This window comes from Lissotriton vulgaris, chromosome 1_1, assembly GCF_964263255.1.
Source record: "Lissotriton vulgaris chromosome 1_1, aLisVul1.2, whole genome shotgun sequence".
Taxonomy (NCBI): domain Eukaryota; kingdom Metazoa; phylum Chordata; class Amphibia; order Caudata; family Salamandridae; genus Lissotriton; species Lissotriton vulgaris.
In genome coordinates this window covers 1,019,282,515-1,019,309,325 of record NC_141685.1, presented here as the reverse complement: position 1 = coordinate 1,019,309,325, position 26,811 = coordinate 1,019,282,515, and the positions used below count along the sequence as shown (strand labels likewise).

The 26,811-nt window shown below is 46.5% G+C and overlaps 1 protein-coding gene across 3 annotated transcripts in view; it reads left to right on the top strand.

Moving 5' to 3' along the window:
* The window catches only part of DNM2 (dynamin 2), a 799,525-nt gene that overhangs the window by 568,913 nt on the left and 203,801 nt on the right, over nt 1-26,811 (top strand). For all 3 annotated transcript variants that reach the window (XM_086961600.1, XM_086961585.1, XM_086961594.1), the window contains exons 15-17: nt 9,461-9,570; nt 24,606-24,717; nt 25,457-25,621. In XM_086961600.1, coding sequence (XP_086817726.1) covers nt 9,461-9,570; nt 24,606-24,717; nt 25,457-25,621 — 387 coding nt within the window. The remainder of the gene's footprint in view (nt 1-9,460; nt 9,571-24,605; nt 24,718-25,456; nt 25,622-26,811) is intronic.

Genomic DNA, 26,811 nt, shown 5'->3' with positions numbered 1-26,811 from the left:
TACTGAAAGGATTTCTCTCCTTCTGACATTACACGATGTCTAGACTCTTTAGATTCTTTCTCCTTCCTTTCTCTTTTTACATACATACGGGCATATTCTGTGTGATATGTATCTATTCTGAGGGATCAGTACCCCCTGGCTTTTCTTGATCCCGGTGATCCTTTATGTGTAGAGTACAATGAAATCTAGGATGCCATTATTTCAAATGTAATCTATTTCAGCACTGCTTTTGAAGTGCTGGTGCTGCCCCGTTTAAAGCAGAACAACCGTGCTAAAAGGTGCTGGTGACGTCACATTAATAGTTAAAAGACTTGTGCCATGAAAGTGTAGCGACCGGGCTGAGAACGGCAGGATTGTCAAATTAAAAGTGCTGCCTTCCCGTTGAAATGCCATCATTTCTACTGCTCGTCGGGGACCTTTTTGGGGGGAGGGGCTGCCGCTCCATTTTCTTTGGAAGGGGGTGTTGTCGCCACGTTTTCGGTACTGTCCCTGGCCCTGTTGCAGTGATGACCGCCTTCACCAATGGTTTTCCCTGCGGTCTGTTAGTACTGTGAGCGGACCTAACCTCCAGCTGCCCCTAGCACCGACACCCCGTGTATTCCCAGCCTAGCCTGACTATGTCCCCAGCATATCTGTTATGTCGCCATAACCTGCAGGTACTGTCCAGGGGCGCAGCGTCCATTGGTGCAGCAGGTACAGTGGCACCGGTGCAGAGGCCTTAGGGTCCCTCTGAACCCCGATTTATGCTGTGGTGTGCAAATAAAACAGCAGCTAGAGGAGCACTTTACTGGCTCAGGACACACTGGCTTCGCTAGTGGTTTAGTCACCTCAGTCCTATCGCGGAGCTGCGCTGGCCCCTTTGCCACATCAGACGGCCCTGCGCTTTGTGTCCTATTTTTACTGCGTTTTGCTGTCCGTCGTTTCTCTCGGCAGCTCTTACCTGCACGCGCCACAGTGCCTGGCGCACTCAGTGCTGTGACAGACCTTTCCAGTGTCGCCGGCCGCCACCTGCCCTCCCATGGAGTCGCTGTCGAGTCCGCTCTGTCCCCGCGCCCTCGGGGAGTCGCTGCAGGGCCGGCCCAGCCTAACCAATGTGCAGACTACTGTACAACTGGCAGCCTCCTGAACAGGTAGTCTGAACACTGGGCAAGCGGGGCCGGCGGGGTCCCCGCCCGGGTCCGCTGGAGCTCCTTCCCGCCATTTCTACAGACGTTCGCGTCTGTGGGGCGAGCAGGGAGGGCGTCCCCCTCTCTCTGCTTCCCTGACAGACTCGCAGTGCGCGCTCCGACGTGGCAGCTCCGTCTGGAACAAGTTGTGGGCTTCAGGAAGCGAGGGCGGGTTCGGGGCCTGCAGAGGAGACGTCACTTTGGGGGCACCGTGGGGGCGTCTGTGTGCGCCCGAATGGTGGCTGGAGCTCGGGGGCCGAGGCACGCAGAGCGCTTCCAGATGTGGACGACCGGCGAGTAGGGTGGCCAACTTTCCATTCTCACTTAGCAGGACACAGCTCGCACGGATACGCCGCAATAAGTCTGTTGGGGTGCGAGGGTGACCGTCACGGAACGCATTTTTGCGATTTAATTACATAACTACCTTCTTCAAAGCAGGCCATTTTAATAGATATAAAGCACCCAGGAGGTGGCTAGCCTGGTTGAAACTGTGGAATGAGATGTGAATATTGGCCTACTGTGGCTAAATTGTGTGCTCTTTGGCTATCACTTTTTTAACGTGTTTCCCTCCTTTTTTTGTGGTTACCTAAAAAAAGCATTGGCAAATCCAGCAGTTATGTCGTTGTTTCACTTTGTCTGTGCTTGTCTTACTTCGTCACGGTTTTCGCAAACGTATGTAGTTGGGGAAGCTACGGTGTCCTCATTAGTCTTGTATAAATAAAAATAATTTAAAAAAGAAGCTGGAATTTTTTTAACTTTGTTTTGGTCCTCAAACGCACACATTGCCATAATAATCACAGACACTTGAAGGAACCACTGTGTGTGTGTGGGTCTAAATTTGCTTCTTGCTAAAGGGCAGAATGCTGCCACTCTTGGTGAAGTTGGCCAATGGCTAAAGTAGGTTGTCCCATTGCCCCATGCTATGCTTAAGGGGGGTATGTAAATGACCCGAGAACAGACAGAGGATGAAGACGGCTGGTTGAAAGCCTCTATGTACGTTTATTTTACATATGCTTTTTGTATAATCAAAAGGTGAGGGTAATTCCAGACTTAAAAACGTGACTGGGTAATACCTCGGGTGGGGGCACTAAACAGCACCCAGTTTTATGGTCTATTCATCAAAATATAATACAGTGGTAAAGTTATATCCTTTCCAGTAAGAAGTGCTGTGTTGCCGTTTCAGCTCTCCTTTACCAAAATGTTTGATCTTAGGCAAATCATACTCCGTGTCATGAGCTGTCTTTGTGTGAGCAGTTTGATTCAGACTGACTAGAAAAAATAAACCTCAAGGGCATATTTCCAAGGTAAGCCCAGCCTGGTTTTTATTCAGTCATTCAAGGCTAACTTTAGATAACCACTTTCTTTATTAGCATCTCTAGTAACTGGGTTGTGCAGGATTCCTTCTGAGCTGCAGTTTCTTCCTCCCAGTCACACAAATGCTTGCTGCAAACATGCACCTCTTTAAAGCTCATGTAGGGGTAAAAGAAGAGAAAGTGACAACCTGCCAGTCAGCTCTTTGCATCCCGCTGGATAACTCAAATTCTTTTGTCTTGTCCTGGAAGCAGCAAAATGAGGAACATTTGGCACCCAGCACCAACTCACTGCAGGGAACGAACGAGACAAACCACCCAAATGCAGGACAAACTGGCAAAAATGTATCTGCAAGGCTGGCCTCCCGGTCTGGGCAAAGTGGGGCACTGTAAAGAGTGGGAGGTGAGTTTTATGGAGCACTGGGAGGCAAGGAAGTAGTTAGAGCTATGGGAATGCTAGCAGAACAGCATGGCTTACGATCTGTGAAAGTTTGAAGATATGCCGGCATCGCCTTTTTACAGGCCTTAGGGAAAGCGGATGTCTGGGGTTGGATGGTGAGGTTGGGGTACAGTTAGTCAGGGCTGTGAAAGGAGGTTACATTGGGCATAATTGCAATGCATGTATGTAGGAAAGTGCCCCTTTTTTGCATGGCTGCCCCACACTTTTTGCCTAATGTTAATGCTCTTTAAGTGTGCCCTGAGTTCCTGCCAACCAGGTACCCAGGGTCCCTATTCTTTCCCTAAAACTGTACTGTTGTAAACCCAATTGGCAACTCTCTGGCCACATGCAAGTCCCTTGTAAAGGGTACCATAGGTACCAAGGGCGCACTTACCAGGGTATGTCTCTAAGGGCTACAGCACTTATTGTGCCACCCTTAGTGGTCCTGTACCTTGACACACACACATTGCCATTGCAGGCTGTGTCTTTTGGTGCAGAGCAAAGTGAAGAGTCGACATGACACATATCTATGTGCCATGCCTACAATCAAATGTCATTGCATAGGTAAGCCACCCCTTTAGCTGGGTGCACTATACCAGTGGTGAGGGTACAGGTGCATGAGCCCTCCACCCCTACAGTGTCTAAGTTTATTATTAGATATTGGAAGTGCAGTAAAGCCATAAAGAGTATATTGTCTAGGAGTTTGTCATTGGGAAATCCACAGCACCATAATGGCTTCTCTGTAAACTGGGAAGTTTGATATCAAACTTCTCAGCACATTACACCCACTTCATGAAAAATACACTCAGAGGGCAACTTGAGATGCCCCCTGAAAAATTACCTGACTCTAGTGTCCTGGCTGAGTGGTGGATTGTCATCTGCCACCACCAGACATGTTTCTGGACCCCAGAGCCTGCTGCTCTCTGGGTCCTGAAACAAAGCACATCCTGGGTCAAGGTGCCAAGCCGCCTCCCCCGAGGATAGTCAGGGTCCACGAAGGGGAAGCTTCAAAGGCTTGCTGCCTTTGTAAGCTGAACCAGCCATTTGCTGCTCTCAGCAACTGGCCTCCACCGGTTCTGACCCCCACTTTGGGTGGGAGAATCATCGGTAAAAGCAAGATAGGAGGAGAGGTGTGCCCACCTTTGCCAACCACACCACTCAGGTGGGAGAGGACAGACAAAGCCCAACTCTCAGTCCCCGCCAACTTAGAGATCGGGGTATCCATCCAACCAGAGTGAAGTTTCTGCCCACCTCCCACTGGATGGTGGCATTATAGGGGGTGTACCCACCCCAAGGAAGGGACACATTGGTCCCAACCTGTACCTCCCTGAAACTTCCCTACATTTCGTATTTAAGGGCAACCCCAAACCATGCCTCATCAGACAAGAAGAAACCAGAAGGACCGAAGAACCGTGCTGAAGGAAGAAGAGAAGGACACAAACTGACTTGGCCCCAGCCCTACTAGCCTGTCCTAACCTCCACCTGCTCCAGCAGAATTCCAGTATGTCCTGCAGCCAGCAGCCCCCCAGAACCCGGAGGAACTACCCTGCCTTCCCTAAAAAGACTTTATCTCCTTTAAGCTCCTGATTTGCTTACCCACAGACTCTGCACCACTCGGTACCTGACGCCCACGGTCAGAGTTCAAGTGTCCCAAATCCACGATGAGCTCCTCCAGGAGATCCTGACCTGGGATATGGTGTTCCGTGACCTACCTCAAGTCTCCAGCCAACGCCTGCAGCCCCTTTCTGGAAGATCCCTGCAACCTCGACCGGAGCCAGTAAGAGAAACCCAATGCCAAAAGACACCCCTGCACTCAAAGCCCTACTGCCTTGAGTGGGCCAACCAACATTGTCCCAGTATCCCTCGACATCCCAACTTACTTCTCCAACTGGTGGTCGCCACCAGAAGATCTTCGTGCCCGAGCCTGCAGTGTTGTTGAAACCAGAGAATCCCCATTGGAAACGACAGGGCCCCTGTTGCCAGACAGCACCCTGCACCCGGCCGCCCATCTGCCGCTGTGGGTGTTAACTTGAACCCCTGGAGCTTTGCTCCCTCAGCCTTGTGGCCTGGTCGTGAGCAGCCACCAACCGAAAGCCCCTATCCCGATTGGTTAACATTGGGCCTCAGCACTCTGCATCCGGCCGCCCAAGTGCCGCTAAGGGTGCTTTTTGAGTGCATCCTTGACCCTAGGGCAACCCTTATTCTAACCCCAGAAACTCAACCCTCAAGACAGTTTACCTGCAAAACGATAACCCAATTTTTCTCATAGGACTGCATTGACTGTTTTCCTCTGGAAAAAGTTTCAAAAGTGTTGAGGACCTTTTGTATGGAAACCCAAAAATCTGTTTTGATAATTGTTTTACCTACCTTTTATCCAGGAAGTGTCGCAGTGTGATATCTAGGCATATCACACTGAGTAGAAAACGTAATCTGAAAAGTAACTTAAAAAGTAATCTCAATCTCAGTAATTGCAAAGTAACTGTAAAGTCATTTAATCTGTTTCTGCATATGTGACCTACATGTGTATCTGCATTCAACTGTATTATCAGAAAAGTACTATTTTTACTTACCTGCACCAAGTTTGGCCTGGTTCTAAAAATAAAATACAACAAAGAAATTTTTTTATGCGAAACAATTGGTCAGAGTTCAGTCTTTGAGTGTGTGAAATCATTTCTTTCCTGAGTGTGTACAATAAATGATCAACACTACCCTCTGATAAAGCCTTGCTGCTCGCCCACACTACCACAAATAGAGAGTAATGTATTATCTACTTTTACCTCTGCCTACCTTTCGGGATCAGCTGGACCCTTTTTTGGTACAGTATATACAGAGCCAGCTTTGTTGTATTGCATTTTAGGACCCTACTGTAATTTTCCCGAATCATGGCCTTATATAGGTATAAATCACCATATTTAGGCATAGAAATCATAACCATATTTAGACATAGCTCATGCAGTCCAAATACGACAGGGCTACTTCCACTAGCTCTGAAAATCCACAACGATTTCTTGGAAAACTCGGCTTCAGCAGCTAGGGGCTTCCCCTTGCTACAAGAACTCATGGAGTTTTCAAAGAACTAAGACTCTTTGATGACGTTATTATGTCCACCTTTACGTCAATCTCTGCACCTTCCATGTATAAATATGCCCACACTTGCCATAGCAAGCACACAGTGGTGTGGAGCAGTTCGACTATCTACTTGCCCGATGCATCCTGCTACAGTAAGTGCCGAAGGAAGCCGACCCTCCAGAAGACGCACTGAGAGAGACGCTTCTTTTTTTCTTGCCGAGAAATCCAGCTCCAGTGTTTCCAAGCTACCCTTGCGGGTTGCTGGGAAATAGAGTCCAGAGCCTGACCTTCATTCTAAACCAAGGTACGGAGCTGATTAGACCCTTAGAGAAATCTTGGATAGATTCTTGGCAAAGAATACTAAATTTATGCTACACCTCACTTACATCTTCCCTCGTACTAGACTTAGGTTAGGTACATCGGGGTAGGCGTATTTTAGAAACACCAGTTGAGTACTTTTTAGCCTCTGTTATTTATATATGTATTTATCTATGATCTAGGAGCCATACAATGCTTTTACAGTAATATTTTATCCTACTCTTTTTACTGTACGCATTATACTTTGCAACCAGTATTACGATTGTAGCAGTTCATTTCTTCTGCTTGAGAAAGAAGACTATTCAATAAATACTTTTATTGAAAACGCCCGTCTATCTATTTCTCTCCACCTGCACGAATGACTGAGTAAAATATTGATCTATTGTTTCCACAACTCTGAACATTTTATCTTGGGAAAACAAAGTTGTCATGTTTATGCGGTTGTCAGAAACTAATCCCTTCTTTTGAACTCGAGAAAGTTTCTAGTGACCTCTGAGCTAGCTGGCACTCACAATTGTCTAATATACTCGATAGAGACCTAGTAGACATAAGTCCTACGTCACATCTATAGGATATATTATTCCAATACGCAGAGCCTATTGGGAATATAGGAACTACACTACAGCTTCTTACAATGTACCTTTACAATTTGCTTTTAGATACTGAGACCTAATTGGGTTGCACATCTCTGCCAGGGGGCACTACTGGGGTAGGGTTTTGAGTTCAAGTGGAGATTGTCGTTTAGGTAATGAGTCGAGGTTTGGGGTGTGAAAATAAGTTTGTAGAGATGGGTTTAGCAGTGTGGTGCCAGTAATGTGCTCTCATTGATACATTGCATGTGGTTGATTGGTGGGGTTAAAGTTGTGATCTTGGCTCAAGGTTGCAGGTTGAGATTGGGAATGTGGTTGTATTTGGTGTCCTAGTTGCCTTGAAAAAGATGACTGGGGTTATGAATTTGACTCAACATTGATGTTGCGCATTGAGTTGGAGTGCTAGGGTTTGAGTTGTGGATTTCAGGCAGGGTCTATATTTGGTATTAGAAATGAGTAGTTTGTTTTCTGATTCTAGATGTAATTTAAAGTTTGTGGTTGGCAGTTAGAAGCAATGTTTGAAGTTGAAATTAATGGCTGGGTGCTGCTTGTTGGAGTTTGCTGGATGGCACGTTGGGGTTGGAGAATGTGTTTTGATGACATGGGCAATAGGATCAGGTTAATGATAGGGATAGGGATAGTGGGAGATTAATCAGAGTGTTGTGATTGAAGGTAGGATGTTGGTCTGTTTGATGTGGTCATACAAGTTAGAGTAAGCTATCTAGGTCTGAATAAGGGTGGGGATTGAATGAAGTGTCAGGCCGACTGCTCTGGGGGTAGGATACTTTTAAAGTTTTGGGTTAGCATTTGACAGCTAAGTTAAGGGACTGGTTGGAGTTAGGGATTGGTTGGCTTAGATGGCGTGGTGTTGGGGCATTCAAGTTTGTGAAACTTAGGTGTAAGTGCTTGGGGGTTACCTGTTGGGTGTCAGGGTTGGTGGGGTTGGTTTACTGTTGCAGCTAGCAACAGCTTCCTATCACTAGAAATGTCAAGGAACGGAAAAGGCAATACAAGGTATGGACCTTATTGTCTGCCCTCACTTTCCCCCCTTTTGCCCAATTTTGTGTTGCCTTGTCCCAGTGTGGATTATGTTACAAGCATCATAACTCAGTCCTTACTGCAGCTGTCTTCACCAGCTGTGGTATCTCCAACTAGCACTTTGTTGTATTATGCCAGAGAGGACAGGGGGCTTTATGTGTAGCTAATCCTAACCGGGTGACTTTATTTAGTAAAAAAAAAGACTTTTCCCCCCTGTGATTTGAGGAACGTTTGGCCACTCCTGACTGTCTCTTTACCAGCTGGCACAGTGTCTCCACTTTAACTCAGTCTGTGCTATGAATATACGTAGCTCTGCGGCAGGCAGCCAAACCTCTAAGCTCTTTTACGAGAAATGGAGCCTGTGACCTGCAGTTTACACTGCAGCATGGTCATTTTAAAAAGCAAAGCTACCTTACTGCGATTCAAACTAGTGTCTTGCACATACACAGATATCTCTGCATTAGGCACATTAATCCACACACGTCCTTACCAGAGTGCTTATTCACAGATTTGTAGGTGCCCACCATTGCTTAATTAGGGGTAGGGGCTCGTGTGTGTTCGTGTCCGACTGTGTGCTTTGGTTCTTTTGGAGAGCGTTTTGTGTCCATGTGCGTGTTTTTTTCTGTGTGGGGGAGGACTAGTTGGTGTGAAGGACCAACTGGGTGTACGTGGATCGGTCCATTTGTGTGTAGTGTAATTGCGTAGTGGTTAGTGTTGGAAGGCCATACAAATGGCTGAATATGCACTGTGCTAAGGACCTAGAACAGGAACTGTGCTCCTCACTCGAGGCATGTTTTCTCACTCAAACCAACGTTATCAGCCATGTTTTTTTGTTTTTGTATTTTTAAACCCACTATGAATGAAGTCTGGGTTGCAGATGCAGGGATTCCAGTTGGGTCTGCATATTTCTTTATGGTGGTCATAGGTGGGGCTAGATCAATGAAGAATAAACTGTAGTCAGCTTAGTATTTAAGCTGCATTATTGAAGAAAAAATGCATTGTCAATGAATAGATTGAGAAACCCTAGTTCAAAATGAAATTCAGTCACTGCCTGTACAACAGTTCCATCAACTGGTACTGTGTGGTCACCTCGTGTGTCCACGCATGCTCAAGGATTCCATCAAGGCTTTGATGCAGTCATTGTGTGCATCTGATTATTGCATCGAAGAGTGTGAAATGTCCAGGTCTTGTGTGAGTGACACAACAACGGTGATTATGAAAGTATTTGTACAACATCTACGTCAGAGGGTTTATAGGAGGGTTCCATCGTATACATTGGGGGTCAGTCCTGTAACGGGAAACACGGAACTAAGATTTCTAGCATTGAATTACCCGTAGATTCATTTGCTTAGTAGAACTTTCTACATTGGGGATCGAGAAAAACTGTCCCGTGCCCACAAATCAATGGATTATACCTACAGTATAGTGTCAATGTTTCATGTTATTGCCTTAATCCTTCTCGTGATGTTCCTGGTTTCTAAATCCATGTATCCATGCTCTTCCATAACTCAACTCTCGATCCTACTCTAGGAAAAAGAAAAGAAGTATATGCTGCCACTTGATAACCTCAAGATCCGAGATGTGGAGAAGGGTTTCATGTCCACAAAGCACATCTTCGCCATCTTTAACACGGAACAGAGGTCGGTAGGCTAATACTATATGACCCTGTGTACTCACGAGCGCTTTCCCTTTGAAGTTTGCTTGCATCAGAGGGGTCTCCCCTGCTGTCCTTGCATGAGATGGGAGATCTTTGTGTCCTTGTTGTATTTAGTTGTGCCTTAGCGACCCTAATACTGTAGAAAACTTGTTTATGGAAATGAAGGCATCCACTCCACGTTATGCCAGGCTATCTTAAACTTGGGAGCTTACAGTACTTGTTAACACCTTTGAGACAATAGCAGATGCACTGCTTTCTAGATAAAATCATTTTACCTTAAATTAATTTTATTGATGATTAGTTTAGTGAGATATTGTTAACTTGTCTTCAGGGTAATTCACGCCGCCATCTTTTACTAGTTTAGTCATCTGCTTACTGCTGCAATAGCAAAGGCACAGTTAAGTGCTATATGTGAACCACACGACTATACTTAAGTATCCCTCTTCTGCTACCTAGCATTTGATCAACCTATTGAGAAAAATGTTAGTCTGTTTTTTGTGATATTGATTTTTATTTAGAAATGCAGTTTATTGCAATTGCACTGCTGATCGGGCGCCCAGGCTCATTAGCGGACAAGTAGCACATACATTGCATATAAGTACTTGGTAGTAACAGTGTTGAAATTTCAAGGCAGCCTGAGAGAAGCGTCTTGGTGTCATACATGAGTGACCAGATAATCATTGATCTCAAAGACTACTTACGACGACAACAGGCTGAAGCAGACAGGTCAGGCGCTTTACTGGCTCAGCTGGTAAAAGACAGACCCGAGATCCCAGTGATAACACAGATTAGGCATAGCACGGGAGGACTGGTGAATACGCAATTGGCCATCAATGACGCTTTCAGGGAACACCTCAGTACGCTATATGCTCCCCCCCCCCCCTCCCCCCTCCCCCATGGAGGACCGGGAGGAGATGATTGACTTTCTGAGGGACCTGCCTTTCCCAGCCCTGACTAGAACAGAGCAGGAGGAGATAGGCGGACCCATCACACAACAGGAAATCAAAATAGCCATCCGATCTCTAAACCGAGGTAAGACTCCTGGACAAGACGGATTGCCGGCAGAGTTTTATTAGACTTACTCTACGACCCTGGTCCCTGTTCTGGAGAATATCTATAAAGAATCCTATGAACCTGGTCACCTGCCCAACATGACAATGCAAGCGTCCGTCATTTCAATCCGTAAACCTGGTCGGGACACATTTGAGCTCGCCAATTACAGACCCCTATCAATGCTCTCTACGGAGTATAAGATACTCAGCAAAGCCATAGCTCTGCGCCTACAGTCTTATCTTCCGGCCTTAATTCACTCGGACTAGTGTGGATTCCTCCCGGGGAGGAGCATGTCCCAAAACACGAGAAGACTCCATGCCCTTATGGCTGCGACGCCGCCGACTCTCCCTCTGGCCGGTTGTGTAGCATTAGATCTCCGACAAGCCTTTGACTCCCTCTCCTGGGCATTTATGTTTGAGGTCCTGAAGCGATTTGGCCTCCCCGACTCACTGATACGGTGGATCCGGTTGTTGTACACGTGCCCTATGGCTAGAGCGCGCACGGGCAGACACGTCTCCTCCAGTTATAACATATACCGCGGCACTCGACAGGGCTGCCTGCTGTCGCCCCTGTTGTTTGTCCTGACCCTTGAACCCCTGGCGATCGCCCTCCGGACTGGGATGGCTGGCATGGGCATCTCCATCGGTGGAACACCCAACTTGATATCAATTTACGCCGATGATATCCTTTTGTATTTCCGGGATCTGGAAGAGAATCATTCAGCCCTAGCGACCGTTTTTGACAGGTTCGCAAATGTGTCAAGCCTGGCGATCAACCCAGCGAAATCGGTGGGGTTTTATTTCCAGGATGTACAAAGGTCATCCCACATACAATTTGGTGCCTCTCAAATCCCGATAGCACAGACTGCGTTCAAATATTTAGGCATAAATGGCTATAGATGTCCGGAGGACCAGATTGAAGGCAATATCCAGCGGGCCATTACCGGCCTCCGTAGTAGTGTACAATTCTGGACGTCTCTGCCACTGTCCGTCATGGGTAGGATAGCCGTCTCTAAGATGGTCATGCTCTCCCGCATGCTTTACTACTTTGTAAACCTACTGGTTCTCCTCTCGCAAACTATTTTTAATACAATAAATACGGTCTTGATCAACCTCATCCGGGGTTCAGGCTGCCGGAGAGTCAGCCTCAAGAAACTTCAATTGGGACCCAGACGGGGAGGCTTGGGAGTACCAGACTTTCGCGGTTATTATTACGCGAGTCAATTACAATGGCTGTCAAGATGGGTGGCGGGTAGACACTTGCACGAAATCAGTCTCACCAGCGACCAGATTGCACGCGGAGAGTTGCACTCCCTACTATTTCCCAAGGCCAAGGTACCTCGGGATTGTCACCCTCTCTTGCATACCGCCCTGCTATGTTGGCGAAAAGCTCTGGCATATACGTCAATGACCCTGCCTTATGCCGATAACATCCCCCTACTGGGAATCCCAACGCCACAGGGTCGACTGACGCACCGTAGATTACAGCCCTGGTCGGAAGCAGGAGTAGACAGAGTTGGTGACCTGTTTGGAGATGACACACTGTTAGATCACGCCTCTTTTGTGCAAGCCACAGGAGCCCCACCACGACTATACCTTCTACATGCCACGGTGACACGCTACATATGCGCTACTTGGGCCCCGCAGCGTAGTAAACCAGAACAACACGAGCTAGTGCACTTACTGCACCACATGGGGACTGGGGACACCTAGTATGGTGGTTATACACTGGCATTAGGGAACATGCGGCTCCACCTCTTACTTCACTTAGGAACACCTGGAGGTTGGACACAGGGGAGGCTATGACAGACGGGGCGTGGCAGATAGTTCTGGAACATCCTAGAAGATTGTCCAGGAATGTGAAATTTAAATTTATACAAGCCATGCTGCTACATCGGGCATACCTTACTCCCCAGAGGCTACACGGGATATTTCCTGCCTCTCCCCATTGCTGCCCCCGGTGTCAAGCGGAGGAGGCTGGCCTTCTTCACATGCTGTGGTCCTGCCCACGCATAGGCGGCTATTGGGGACAGGTCCGACACAGGGACAAAAGGCCCAACTGAAGCTCCTGGACTTAGCATTGTTATTGGCGGTCAGGGCAATGACTATGAGGTGGAAAGCTGCACGACCCCCAACTGTAGAGACCTGGCGGTACGAGGTACTGAAGTGGGGTAGGGCTGAGGATGTGATCCTTCGGAGGGAGGAGGAGATAGGGCTACGGAAACACCAGATTGCACAGGTTTGGGAGCGGATGCTGTTGGGGCTAGAGGACATGGATTTGATGCCCTCCCAGGCGGAGATTGAGTAGCGGGGGTGGCCGAGAGGGAGTGGGTGTGACTGAGATTTGCACCTCGTCCGGGATGGGTACAGGTATGCCAGTGAATGAATGATGATCACACTTATTTGGCTATGTCTGCCCTTCGCGATTCATAGACTCAGGAGTGCAGCGCAGCTAATGACGGGATATAAGGAGACGTACGGAACGGGGTGGGATGTTGGGAGGGACGGGGACTGATGATGTCTTTAAGTAGGGGTCCAAAGAGGTGTACACGTTGAGGAATGGCCGGACAACGACAGTATTAGTACTTTACAAATGAATACAAACTGTTACATTGAAATGTTCGAGCTGCTACAGGCGACTTGTGTGGACCCCAACATCAGAGATGTTGATTAAGATGTTTAGAGTTTGAGAGAGGAGAAAAGAGGAAAAGACTGTATAAGGTGTATGATAACTGTTTGTACGATGATAAATCTGATCGCAGTCACGAATAGAGTTAAAAAAAAAAATGAGTGACCAGATTGGTGCTCTTAGCTTGCCTTCGGTCACTGTCCATCCTCATGTAATAGGAGAAAGGTCTGAGAGAGAGAGAGCACATGCAATGTAAATGAATTTCTTTGATTGTGTCTAATTATGTGGGTCCTGTATAAACACCCCTGACCAAGATTGTAGTCCACGGTATGCCACTACTCGTGAACAGTAGAGGTGGGACTCGCAGAAGTGCACTTGGCTATCAGCAACCCAAATAGTTTTTCATAGGTAGTCCCTCACCTGGAAAGGTTTGAGAGAGAGTGTGGTGTTCATGCACTTGTTGCAGTAAGTCAGGATAGGTGACCTTTGGTGAATACCCATGGTTGTGCTGCAATTCATGAACAGTAGACGAGCAAAGTACAGGCACAGGCAACCCAAATAATTTTCTATTAGTAGGTGGCCTCTCCCTTTCTTTGCACAGCCATGCCCGCCCTCTAAATGGATGTAATCACGTTCTTAAGATAAATACTTTAAAGCCCAGATTCCTCAACATAGCCTATCCCCCAAGTGCCAGACTGGATCTGAAATTTGTTTGCAGCAGTGCTTGCACGTGTCACTGTGTGGCATTGTGTGGCTCTGCACAGATTATATCTCCCTGCAAATGAAGCAGCGGAAGTGCGATCCCTGCATGCTGAAGTTTGTTCCTTTCTTTCCACGCCTTCCAACGCGGACCAGAACTCTGCTCCAGACAGTCAGTTTTTAGACGACTCCAAACTTTTCTACAGTGTGCTATGGAACAATATCGCTATCAAAAACACCAGGATTAAAGCCCTGCTGCGACTGCAGGATGCAAATGTAGATCATGGACCTGCTTAAGGTGTGCCTTTGGTGCTTGGGCTCATGACATGTCTTGAAGTTTTTTGATAAGTGCACCTTCATGCACCTAAAGGTGATTCAAGACTCAAAGGTGAATTTGTATGTCACTGAACACAAGGAGTCGCGGTCTTCATGGAGATTCTGCTTCAAATGGCAGGCCCAGTCTTGGTATATGAGGTAAACAAGGACCCCCTGGGTAGTAGTAATATACAGACTCCTAGGGCAGGGTAACAAAGTATGTGAGTAAAGTATCCCAGGCCATCTACTAAATAAGTGAACAATTAACCAGACCCAGTGGTGGAAGGAACAATCGAAAATAAAATTTATATAAAAAACATGTTTTTAATTAACATAGTAAAAATCATATCGAAACTGAACAGAAGTCAGACTATATGATGAAAATAAACAAATATCATAAAACATACATCAACATATACAAGTGTTATAAAAATACATTACATATAAATTATACAGAGTTCAGTTAAAATATATATTCAAGGTTATAGTTGGTGCCTAAAGTGCTGGAAAACATAAAAAAGCCTATACTTTTGCTCATCAGTTGACAAGTTTGTCTTTTCAATTTGCTCAAAAACCAGTGTGCAAGGTAACATGAGAGTTTAAACCTTATTGGGACTGTCAAAAGCAAATGTCTGACAGACCCGAACAAAGTATGTTTTGGTGTTTGCATTTAGGGCACGACTCCAAGTTGTAGGAAGTTTGTGCCCTAATTAATTCGAAGGCAATCCAACAATGTGAAGCAAAGCTGTACATCACTGAACACCATAAGAAATCGTGAGACTCCTGCTTGAAGTCGAGAAAGCAGTCCGCCTACCACAATCTGGGTCCTTTCTTGGAAGGTCCTTGTCTCGGTCCAAATCTTCTGGTAAGCTGAATTGAAAGCACAAAAAGGATAAGCGAGATTCTCCCGGTCAAATCACTCTGCCTGAGAAGTCATAAGGCAGTCAGGCTTCCTCTTTCTCACTCCTGGTCCCCCAGTGAGGAGCAGATTTGGCAGCTGATCCAGATATACCCTGAGTTTCTCGGGCCATCAACAGCGTTGTAACAGATTGAGAACTTTAAAGAGGCCAAGTTGTGTATCTTCGGCACCCTTTGGGCCCGAAGTATCTGCGGAGGTCTCCAGTCGGGTGACCGCTGGCAGATCTGTCCTCCGCACCATCTGTGCCGCCTGAGTCCACCTTGGGTTCTGCACTGGCTTCGTGCCGACTTCAACTCCAGCTCCAAAGACCACGCTGGTCCCTTTGATATATGCAAAAACAACAATTGATGGACAGAATGCAGAACAATGTCATACATTCACCCCAGTTCAGACATGGCCATATGCAAATCAGCCTTGACCCTGTGCCTCATGGGCACAGGGTCAAGGCCGAACTGCCAAGCCATGTCTTTCCTAGACCGGAATCAAGCATCCTAGGACCGGATTCTGGCTATCAGCCGTCTTCAGCCAGGATAGCTTGACTCCAGGGGTGTGGAGAGCATGGGACTCACGTCTGAGCATACCCATCCCACTCCGGGTGACCAATGCAAAAACACCACTGGAGTCAAGCTATCCTGGTCTCCGGTGGAGTCCCGGCTCCATATCAACCTTTTGGAGCTGCGGGCGATTTGTCTAGCACTGAAGGCATTCCTCCCCTCTGTTTGGGGGAGTGTAGTGCAGGGGTTCACAGACAACACCACCACCATGTGGTACTGCAACAAACAGGGCGGGGTGAGGTCATGGACCCTGCTGCATGATTCATTGTCGCCAGCAGCAGACCGGGTGTTCATCTGACACCTCTGCACCATTGATACCACCCCACATAGTCTAACCCTAGCGCTATGTCAGTGGACAGTGAAACACTTCAATACAACGAGTAATTGTGAATGAAGGCACGCATCACGTTACCTATAATCACGTTGTAACAATGAGTAATTTCTAAAAACGGGCTACACAGCACCTACTGTGCAGCAGTGAGCAGTTCAGTGAACGGGCCACACCGCACATGCGTGAACTAACAGAGGCCGCAGAGAAGACATGACAAGTTGCAGGAGCATGCGCTGGAGCTACTTATCTTGTGCGCATGCCCCGTAGCGGCCATGAAGTCAGTTTCCCCGGGACTGACCCTGGCAGAGACGGGCTGACACACGTAGTGAGTCTCCAGTGGCGCATGCGCTCCAATAGGTCATTTGCCCATCTAGCCGCAACATAAGACCGACAAACCCTTATTAGGTCCTTTCCGGCTACTTAATTACCAATAAAGCCACTAAACACGCATTCACCGACAAACCCATATTTGGGCTTTTCCGGCCTCCTAATTTACCAATTTGAACCAATTCACACGAGAGAAGGAGAGTATATAAGCTAAGCAAGACTCCGACCGGCCATTATCATTAGAGCCGGGGGAAGGGGCAGTCAGTAGGCATTTTCCTCGCTAGAATCCTCGTGAGTATGAGAACCACCACTAGAGCAGCCATCACTGCGACTATGTAAGTACAGGCAAGCCTCTAATTTCCACCTCTGTTTTAGGTAGCAGATTGGCACGAGAGACCCCGAAGTCAGGCTCATGGAGCAACAGTCTTACCTCAAACCAGTATGTTGGCACTACGCATGGTATCAAATGAAGCTAAAGTCACATGTTACTCAACCGCGGTAGCATCACCCTATTACCACTGAATGATTTCTAATACCCGCCCTAATTTTGAGTGTGTGTTTTATGTTTAAATGTTTGTGAGTCTAGTCTATGTCCCCCTTTTTTCACCTTTAGGCACGATATTCATGAATAGCATGTGGTACTGGCTAGATATTTGAGCCGCACTATGATGACCGCACCCACAGGTTACTTTTGCCTATGGTTGTTATTTCAAAAGAAGTGGACCACCACAAAAAACATGTTATCCCCTTCTTTTACAGGTCAGCACATCAACGGCTACTTACTAAGTACATTGTTATACCTGCACTATTTATCTCACTTTTTACAACTTACCTGAAAAGTAGAGAAACGTGAGTAAGGTGGGGATTTGTGCACCCCAGTCCTGAAGAAGGTGCTCCGCACCGAAACATGTTGACGCACACCAGTAGGAGCTAATGCACATTGTTTAGCATAAAAGATCTCCTCACACTACTTTTTAATAGTACCAGCCCGGGGTTCCATTAAAGTTTTTTGTTACCCAACGAGCCAGGTATTTTTTAACATCACACTGTATAAACCCCACCTTTCACTCACATAGTAAATATTAAAAAAAACCTCACTTACACCACACATAGTCTGTATTAGTGCTCCCGCGTAGTAGTCGCTGGTAGCAGCACCCCGTAGGGGGGTACGAGGACCGCAATGATGAAGCATGACACCAAGGGGCCTGTTGGTGTGTGAGGTGTACAAAAAAACACCAGGGTGTCCCCCACCATTGTAGGAAACATCTTTTTTGAAGGAGTGGATTCCTTTTGTTTAATTGTATATGCCCAGGGAGAGCGAATCCATTTTCGACCCAATCTCTCTCTCCCTCCTTTGTTATTTATATAGTATCTCTGTTATAGTCATAAGCGCCCGCCCTTCTCCCCGGTGGAGAAAGATATTCATGTAAGGAATGCTACAGGTCTGGCGTGTTAGGCCTTCAAAAAGAACTGAAAGTAAAAGGGACCTGCTATGCATTCTGGGATACTGGGAGAAGTTCTGGAGAGTTCTCTTAAAGGCACAGTATCCTGTTTGAGCCACATAATGGCAGCCTATGGGGCTTGTCTGTCCATACCTTCCTCTCTATCATTCCAGAAGCTTTTGCTGGTAGAGGCAAGTTTCTCTATGGAGGAAACTGGGCAGGCTGTGCTGTTTGTGTGGATTTTTGGTGGAATTTCTAGTTGAAGTACTGGACAGTGTAGCCTGTGGATATAGGCTGCATTATCTGTCTTTAAATTCTCTCTAAAGTGTCTTTGCAGTTCTGCATATTTTGACAACTCAAGAGATTATTTTTGATTGCTCCGGGGGTCCACGCACATGGGCGGGACTATTCACTAGATTATGACTATAACAGAGATACCCCTACTACAGAACTGGAGTTACAGGACAGAAACTACTCCTTCTCCACCCATATCTGCACAACTTAAACCTCATTCATGAAGATTATGGGGCAGCAGTTAACTGCTTTCAATCTGCCCCTGGGATGGTTGATGTCATCCTTACAGCCTATCTCCCGTCCACGAAATCAGTCCATGGCGTTCCCTGGGACAAGTTTGCAAATTGGTGTGATGAAATACTGCCCCTTTCAGGCAAAGCTGCTGGACGGCACCGCGTTGAGTTCCTCTGAGGCCTCGTTCACAGTCCCAGTCAAGAGGAAGGTCCGGGCAGCGCTTCAGGAGTCCTAAGCCTTCGTCCTCCCACTCGAAGTTGTCGATTTGGTCAGGTAAGAAGCACAAAAAACATAAAAAATTGAAGCATGCTTCGACTTCTCCCCATCCGTCGGCTGATGCAACGGAGGAGTCTCTGCGTTTTAGGCCTTGTTCTTCTGAACTTGCGCCTGGGTCGGCTCCACGCTTCCCAGCTTTTCCTGGCAGCTGAAGCGACCCTTGCCCAGCTTACAGAATATTTGGTGGACCTTGGTTTAATCAGGTTAGCCATGGAACCTGCAATGGATCCGGACCGACACAGACTCCCAATTCCACTGGCCCATCATCCCCAGCTGTGCCAGCCCTATTCTAATTCCTGACGATCCACTGCCAGACTGGCGCCTACAGAACCCATGTGTCCTAGGTTGTTTCCTCAGTCTTATTTCGAAGGGCTAGGAATAGATGAAGATTGGGAGGGGTTGCTGGACCCTTTACAAGGCCAGCCTTACCAAGAAATGGACTGGTATGAGTAATTGGGTGAGCCCAGCGGACTGGATACCTCTCCAGATTCTGTCCTGCTTTCTGCCCCTACCTTGGCTACGGAGGAGGGAGCATCATATGCCATGGTGGTGCAAAAAATAGCTGAGGTCCTGGACATCTAGCTCCCTTCCTTGGCGGTCAAGGCAAATAACTTGACAGAGGCCCTGTAGCCAGGTGTCTCCTCCTCGGAACCCTTGCTTCCTTTCAAAGAGACCTCATCTGATGTCCTACTGGGAACCTGGTCCAAGCCTAGGACAGGTGTTCCTGTAAATAGAACAATCACCCGCCACCATTGCCCTGCTCTGGTCGACCCAAATTCCCTCACCAACCACCCTACCCCGAGAGCTTGGCTTGGTGGTCCAAACCTCTACCTACCATAGAGGGTTCCCTTCTGCACCCCTGGACAGGGAATCTAAGGGGGCTGGACATTTGGGGTTAGAAAATGTTTTCTTCAGTCAGCCTTGTATAGTGGTCGGTGAACACCTGTCGCGTTCTAATCTAGGACCCTGATCAATACTGTGACCGTATGCCCCTATACGGCTATAATCCCTTTGTACCCCTATATTGGCATAACCGATCAAATGCAAAATTCAGAAACTCGTCTCTGGCCTAACACGATCAGAGCCACATTTCAGAATCACTTCCTCTGCAGCTTCCTTTGCAGCTCATTAGTGCAAATAACACAGCAGAAGCCGCTATCTAAGATTCCTAGATTACACTCCCGAGTTCATCAACAAGATAAAAACTCAGCAACCTGGGAAAGCCCCGCTTGCTATGTTTTGATTAGTAATAGAACTCTAATTAGCTCTGAGAGACGATCACTTCCTAGTGACATCTTTATTGACGTCTTATGTCCAAAAACGTACGTCAAACAAGGCACCTTTCAGGTATAAATATTACCAACGTTGCCTTAAGCAAACGCTGCCTCGATACTATCGCTGCCTCGCTGATACTGAAGCTACCCCTGCCTCAACGGCATCAACGAACGATGGTGTGGTGAACATAGGAGCAGAACAGCTGTCCCCTTCAGAGCCCAGCAGATGCAAGCTGCCCGCGGACGCTGCCCCTCCTCTTCCTCGACGCGCTGAGAGACGCTGTCTTTTCTCCTGCCGAGAAAATCCAGCTCCGGCGTTTCCAGCCCACTCTTGCGAGTGACTTGGATATCGAGTCCCTGGAAGGAGATACCAGACCTCCAACATTCTATTCCCGAGGTATGGTGTTGACTAAACCCTTAGAGAGAATTCTTGAAGCAAACCTTGGCAAAACCAACTTAACTAAAACTGCTACTTACTTACTCCCTCCCAAGTATTAGGCTTAGGTCAGGTACACTGGGGTAGGCTTAGTTAGAAGCACCAGTTGAGTACGTTAGCTAAATGTATATATGACTGTATATATGTTTTATTCATTTCAAACCATTGTATGGCTAAGAAACCATATCAGTGCTTTTACAGTATTATTTCGCAATACTCATCTTACTGTACGCACTTTTTATAATAACTAGTCTTGCAATTGTGGCAATTCATTTCTCTTGTACGAGAAGAAAGACTGTTCAATAAATAATACCTTTTTATTGAAAACGCCCGTCCCTCTATTCTCTGCATATTGGTGAAAGTAATCTGCACAAAACTGACTGAGTAAAATAACTGTCTATTGTTTCACACGACTCCAGAGATTGACTCTTATTCTAAGGAGCAAAGTTGTCATGTTTATGCGGTTGTTGGAAAACTGAATCCCTTCTTGTCTGTGCCAAGGAAGCTGATCACTTCCTATTCAGTCAAGAAAGTTTCCAGTGACCTCTGAGCTAGTTGGTAACAAACCCAATTAAGTTTAGCATAGTCAGTCGAGACCTGGAAGATCCGTACTTCTACGTCCATCCTACTGTTTGTTATTCCAATGCGCAGGGCCTATTGGGAAAATAGGAACTACACTACACACCAAATGCTTATTGGGCCGTTAATCCCACTCTCTGTAGGAAACGGTTATGCAATTGCCGCCTCAGGTTCCCAGAGCCATACTCTCCCTAGCAGTTTCAGAAAGGCAGCAAAGTTTGCCTTTTGTTGTGGCCTCGACACAACTGACTCGCTGGGCAGAGTGATTTTATCAACTGTGGCTGTTCGATGCCACATCTTTTTAAGGACTTCTAGATTTTCAGGGAATGTCCAGGCCTCTCTTGGACATGCCCTTTGATGGCACTAATCTATTCGGAGACAACGCAGACACGCCGCTGGAGCACTTTAAGGACTCGCGTGCTACTTTAGCCTTTCAGTGGGCACACGTTCCCCGTCTGCCTTTTGTGGCTAGAAAAGGTGCTTTCAGCTGCATCAGCCATACACCAGCCACAAGGCTGTGCAAGCTAAGCAACCTGTATGCAGCCATGGGCACGGCTCGTTCCGACCCCATGGAACGGACGGTCAGAGGTCGGGTCAGACCCCTATCCCTCTGCAGCCTCCAAACCTGCCAGTCTTGCCCTTCCCGATCATGGGCAACCACTTCGTGGCAGGAACAGCCATCACCCTCTCCCCCTCCTCCCCCCCTCCCCTCACTGGCAGAACATCACTTTGGACATGTGGGTTCTCCAGAAAGTCCGAGGAGGCCTTCAAGACTGCCCCTCTCTCCATGCCTTCAATTTTCGACCAGCTGACGGAGTATCACCTGACTTTGCTTCAGGAGGAAGTCATGACCCTCTTGGTCACAGGAGCCATAGAGAGGGTTCCTGACAAAATAATTGGGCAACCCAATAAACTCTTGCAGGCTTGGGTAAATCTAGATCAAGACAAAGTAAACCTGCCAACAAGGGATTTACTTAATTCAACAAACTGGATCAGTGAAGCCCTAAAGAGTGACTTGAGGCAAATTAATTGGTAAAAAAAAATCCCAGATTTTCATTGGAAATGAATATTTCAACAGTAACACAAAGCAAACCGGGTGTATAATTCCAGCGCACAATTTATTTAGAAAAATCCATTTAATAAATAAGGGCACAAATCACATATACAAAGAGTGGCTGAGATAGATCGTTCAGAAACCAACCGAATTCTCAAGAACACGTTTGATAGAACCCATTTCGGACTATTTACAGTAAGGAGAACATCATTGAATATACAATGAATCTTTCCAATAAACTTTTATTAAAACATGATGTATGGAGGGTTCCTGTTCCAGAAGTAGGCTGTGGTTATTATTCCTGCTAAATTCTGGTCCCGAAAAAGGACAAGGGTCTCTGCCCTATCCTAGATCTGCAAGGCCTTAACTACTTCCTCAAAAAGGAAAAGTTCCAAGATGCTCATCCTGGCTTAGGTCTTGCCTTCCCCGGACCCAGAAGATTAGATGCCCCCTCCGACTGCTAACCATCAAGACATCCTTTTTAGTGACAATCCCATCTACCAAGCATTTGAGAGAACTGCAGGCTTTGCCATCCAAACCCCCTTACCTGACAATATTCCCTGACAAATTGGTGCTTCGCAGTAGGGCCTCTTTCCTCCCGTAAGTGGTAACACCATTCCATGTGGGGCAATCTGTCACCATGTCCACTTTCTACACTCCCCTCTAAAGAAGAGTAGCAACCGACCGCACTAAAGAGCTCCAGGTGGAAGACCAAATCTTCGTGGGGTACGTTTGTACGAAGAAAGGCTGTGTGGTGCAGAAGAGGACTATCTCACGATGGGTCGCCCTCTGCATTAAAAATGTTTACGTTCCTGTCAAAAAGCAGCCTCCTGAAGGCTTAAGGGCTTATTCCACCAGAGCTAAGGCTGTTAACACTTCTTTGCAACATGGATTCCAGTCCTTCACATTAGTCAGGCAGCAACACGGGTATCCCTGCACATGTTTACCAAACACTGCTGCTTGGACAGTTAAGTCAACAGGGACGGCCTTTTTGGCCGCTCTATCCTGCAGGACTTCCTGGTCTTATCTTGTCCGCAGTCCCGCCTCCGGGGATGATTTTGCATGGGTATATATTCAAAGGTAAGGAATCTGCGGCTAGATGTGCCTATCAGATGGACAAGTTACTTACCTTTAGTAAAGCCTTATCTGGTAGGGACATGATCTAGCCACTGATTCCTTACTGACCCACCCTCCCTGCATTGTGGACAGTTTTTAGAGTCCGGACTGATCCCTTTCAGGGATCAATGTCAGTGCACTTCATAGCTCTGCACTTCTGGCGCTAAAAGCTGTGAAAAGTAACTGACGTCAGCCTGCCGAGGTGGTAACTATATAAGTGACGCTGACGTCACAATGGCGTAGATGATGCCGTAGACGTCACACATAGTCGACCGACACTACCTACTCGTGCTCCGGGGTGTAGCTCGAAGAAAAATCTTCAGGAACCAGTTTGACGCCTGGGAAATTCAAAGGTAAGGAATCTGTGGCTAGATCATGTCTCGACCAGATAAGGCATTACCGAAGGTAAGTCACTTGTCTGATTTGTGCAGGAGAGACGCTCTTATATGCAGCTCCACTGCTTACCTTCTGGGGGTGGTATGGAATCAGCTCTGAGCCACACAACACCGCCTAACCACGTGTTGAAGCACTTGTACAAAGCAACTTCGATCCACTCTGGCACCTGAGGGATATTCTATAGTGAGGGTTCTGCAGTAAGATATAATATCCAACAGAAACAGTGTTACCCAGATAGAGTGTTACTGAAAGGAAGTAACTTGTTGTTCTGGGTCAAAGATTTCTAGACTCTGATAGTGAAGAGGAAGTTCTGTTCAAGAACTGGAAGCAGTGTCTGCCATCGGTGGTGGCAACTTATGTTTGCAAACCTCCAGTTTCTCCTCTTTCTGTAATGTTAAGTTTGACATTTTAATTACATGCACTCCTCGTGAAATCACCTATGTCCAGTTTTCTAAGTTTGCTGTGTTTGGTCAAGTGCTTATCTCAGGTGCCAAGTGAGTACTGTTGGTGTCAGGGTGTGAATAGAATACCTTCAGACGTACATCTCATGTTTTGGTGGTATAAGAGTATATCCTTCTATTGGTGTGGCACGGGGATGGCTTGTGAATCTAGAACCACCTCACCAGAACCATGGGCCCTCCATGCCCAAGCCAGTATACATTATTATAGATACTTATGCTATGACATTTTAGACCACACATCAAAGGAGTTAGTTGTCTTTGAAAAGAAACAGGGTGGGTGTCCTTGTTAGTGCAGTGAACTCCTACGTGCAGGAAGATAGCACTCAGTGTAAAATTTGTCAGCATCACGCTAGACTTCCCATTCAAAGGCGTGACATGAAATGGACTCCAGCTGTTATTTACCCATATTATTCCATTGAGTAGCTCTCCTAGGATCTGCCATGTCATCCTTTCTATGGTGTGAAAGAGCAGCCTTTGTTGTGCTGTTATGCATTTGCTTGCACAGCCACATTCTTTTTTTGGCTTTGTTCTGCTTGGTGCATGGCAAGAATTCGTGTATATACAGGGATTGTTAAATATGAAGCTCAGAAACATTTGCTGCTGTTTGAAACTTTGGTTTTCCTTAACCAGGAATGTGTACAAGGATCTTCGCCAGATAGAGTTGGCATGTGACGCCCAAGAAGACGTGGACAGCTGGAAAGCCTCCTTCCTGCGAGCTGGGGTCTACCCAGAGAAAGATCAAGTATACAGCTCCTTTCATTGTCTTTTCAAAACATCAATGTGGTTTAGAGATAGTCTAGCTAGACTCTCTGGCGGCTGAGGTCTGGCGGTATCTCCTTAGCATGGGAGGAGATCTCCTAGAGACTCCTCTGTGGGAAGATATTCTATGGTGGACCCAGCTGTGGGAAAAGGTGACACTGCTAGAGCGAAGGTACAACTGTTCCTTATGCTACTGGCTGCATCTCTGAGAGAGACAAGGTGCTGGAGTTACTATCAAGTGGGTGCCAATATTGCAAGACCACTATGGAGGGATGGCAGATCTGCCTTCACAGTGGTAGGACTGTTAGACCGTTGTGGGTGGACATTGGTGGGAGGGCTGTTTTCACTTGTTTAGCTCTGCATGCTAGTTTGGGTAGTAGTGGGACAGGTGAAAATATGTATAGTAGGAATTCACTATCTTCTTGGTGAGTTGCATCCCCTGACTTTTAGTCCAAGCTTGTACAGTCTCACAAGTAAACATTGTATGAATCGTTTACAATATTTTGTTGCCCTCTCCCACACACTAGTATTCTTCGTACAGTTTAAGATAGTCACACAGGGTATTACAGTGCAGCTGCAGCATATTCAAGGTTTTGTCTTAACTTGGGTATTCTTTCCATGCTGTTCGATAATCTCACAGGTTATTGAAGTGAGAGTTGAGATTGCAAAGTATTCCTGGTCATTCTTCATGCCTTACCCTGTTTGTTCGGACTCTTTGACAGGCGGAGAATGAAGATGAGGTGCCAGAGAATACATTTTCCATGGATCCCCAGCTCGAGCGGCAGGTGGAGACCATCAGAAATCTGGTGGACTCCTACGTGTCAATCATCAATAAGTCTATCCGCGACCTCATGCCAAAGACCATCATGCACCTCATGATCAACAATGTGAGTAACCCTCCAAATAAATTGGGTGTGTCACTGTAGCACCCTAAAGCAGCAGTACGATTTCTTGCTTGTGTGTCTGCATTGACATGCAGATGTTTGTGTACGCCGTTTGTGTGATTATCATTGAGTAGGAGTAGTGCCACAGAGAAGACTAGAGTATTAATGCGCTCTCTGTAGCCCAGTTGCCCAATTTTCAGGTCGACTTGGGGGTCAGTTATACATACGGTCGTTTGTCTCAGTACTATGACCGATCTTGAACCTGGAGGTCTGCAAGTGGGTGGATCAGGGTATGAAGTGTGTAACTTTCGTTGAACATTCAAAGCTACAATATGGAATTCGAGGAAGTTATTATAAAATAGTGATTTTATTAGCAGCAATTAAACTTATATTGTAACCAAGATAATGAGAATCCTCTTGATCTTGGTGGGGGAAGAGGAATATAAAAAGGAAACAAAATTAGTTTTAAACAGTTGGCAACAAATGATATGCTAGCACTAATACATCCCTAGGTAAGTTGAAAAGTGACAGTTGGTTAGTACTGCTTCACCTACAAAAGAAACTAGAAATTAGAAAATCAGATTTCTAAAAGAACATCAAGGGATAGGTCTTGTGCGATTATTGCATTCCTTTCAAACAACCAGAGAATCAATGTATAGGCCATAAGCAATTATGGCACACGCCTGAACTACTCAGTCTTTTAAGGTATTGATCTCAAGAGTTAATACTGCCCCATCTGGGCAGTCTAGCATCTCAGTGCTGATCAATATATTAACCTGAGCATTGAAGGCATGTTTTTACAGCTCATCTAAAATTTCACAAGTCTCGATTTTATTCAAGTCCTTGGTCCAAAGCTTGGAAAATGGCTCCATGTCAAAGAATGTGGGCGTTTTAAAAATAGTAGCAGCAAAAATATTTTGCATTGGTGCGTGGTTGGGGGACGTGACTAAGGGTGATGCAGGAAAAGAAGCGTTGCTTTACTGTTAATCTTATGGTGTTTGCTAAATAGAGCACTGATTTGGTGATGGAGATTCTTCAGGGCAGTGAAGAGGTAGTCTTGATGGTAGGCTTCAATAAAGTTGTTTCATCTTGTACTCTGTCCAATCTCTGGCATTTCTAGACTTCTCAAGTGTCAGGAACAGATAGATGGACTTCAAGATATACCGCCCCAGTTAGATGCCCAGATGTGGTAG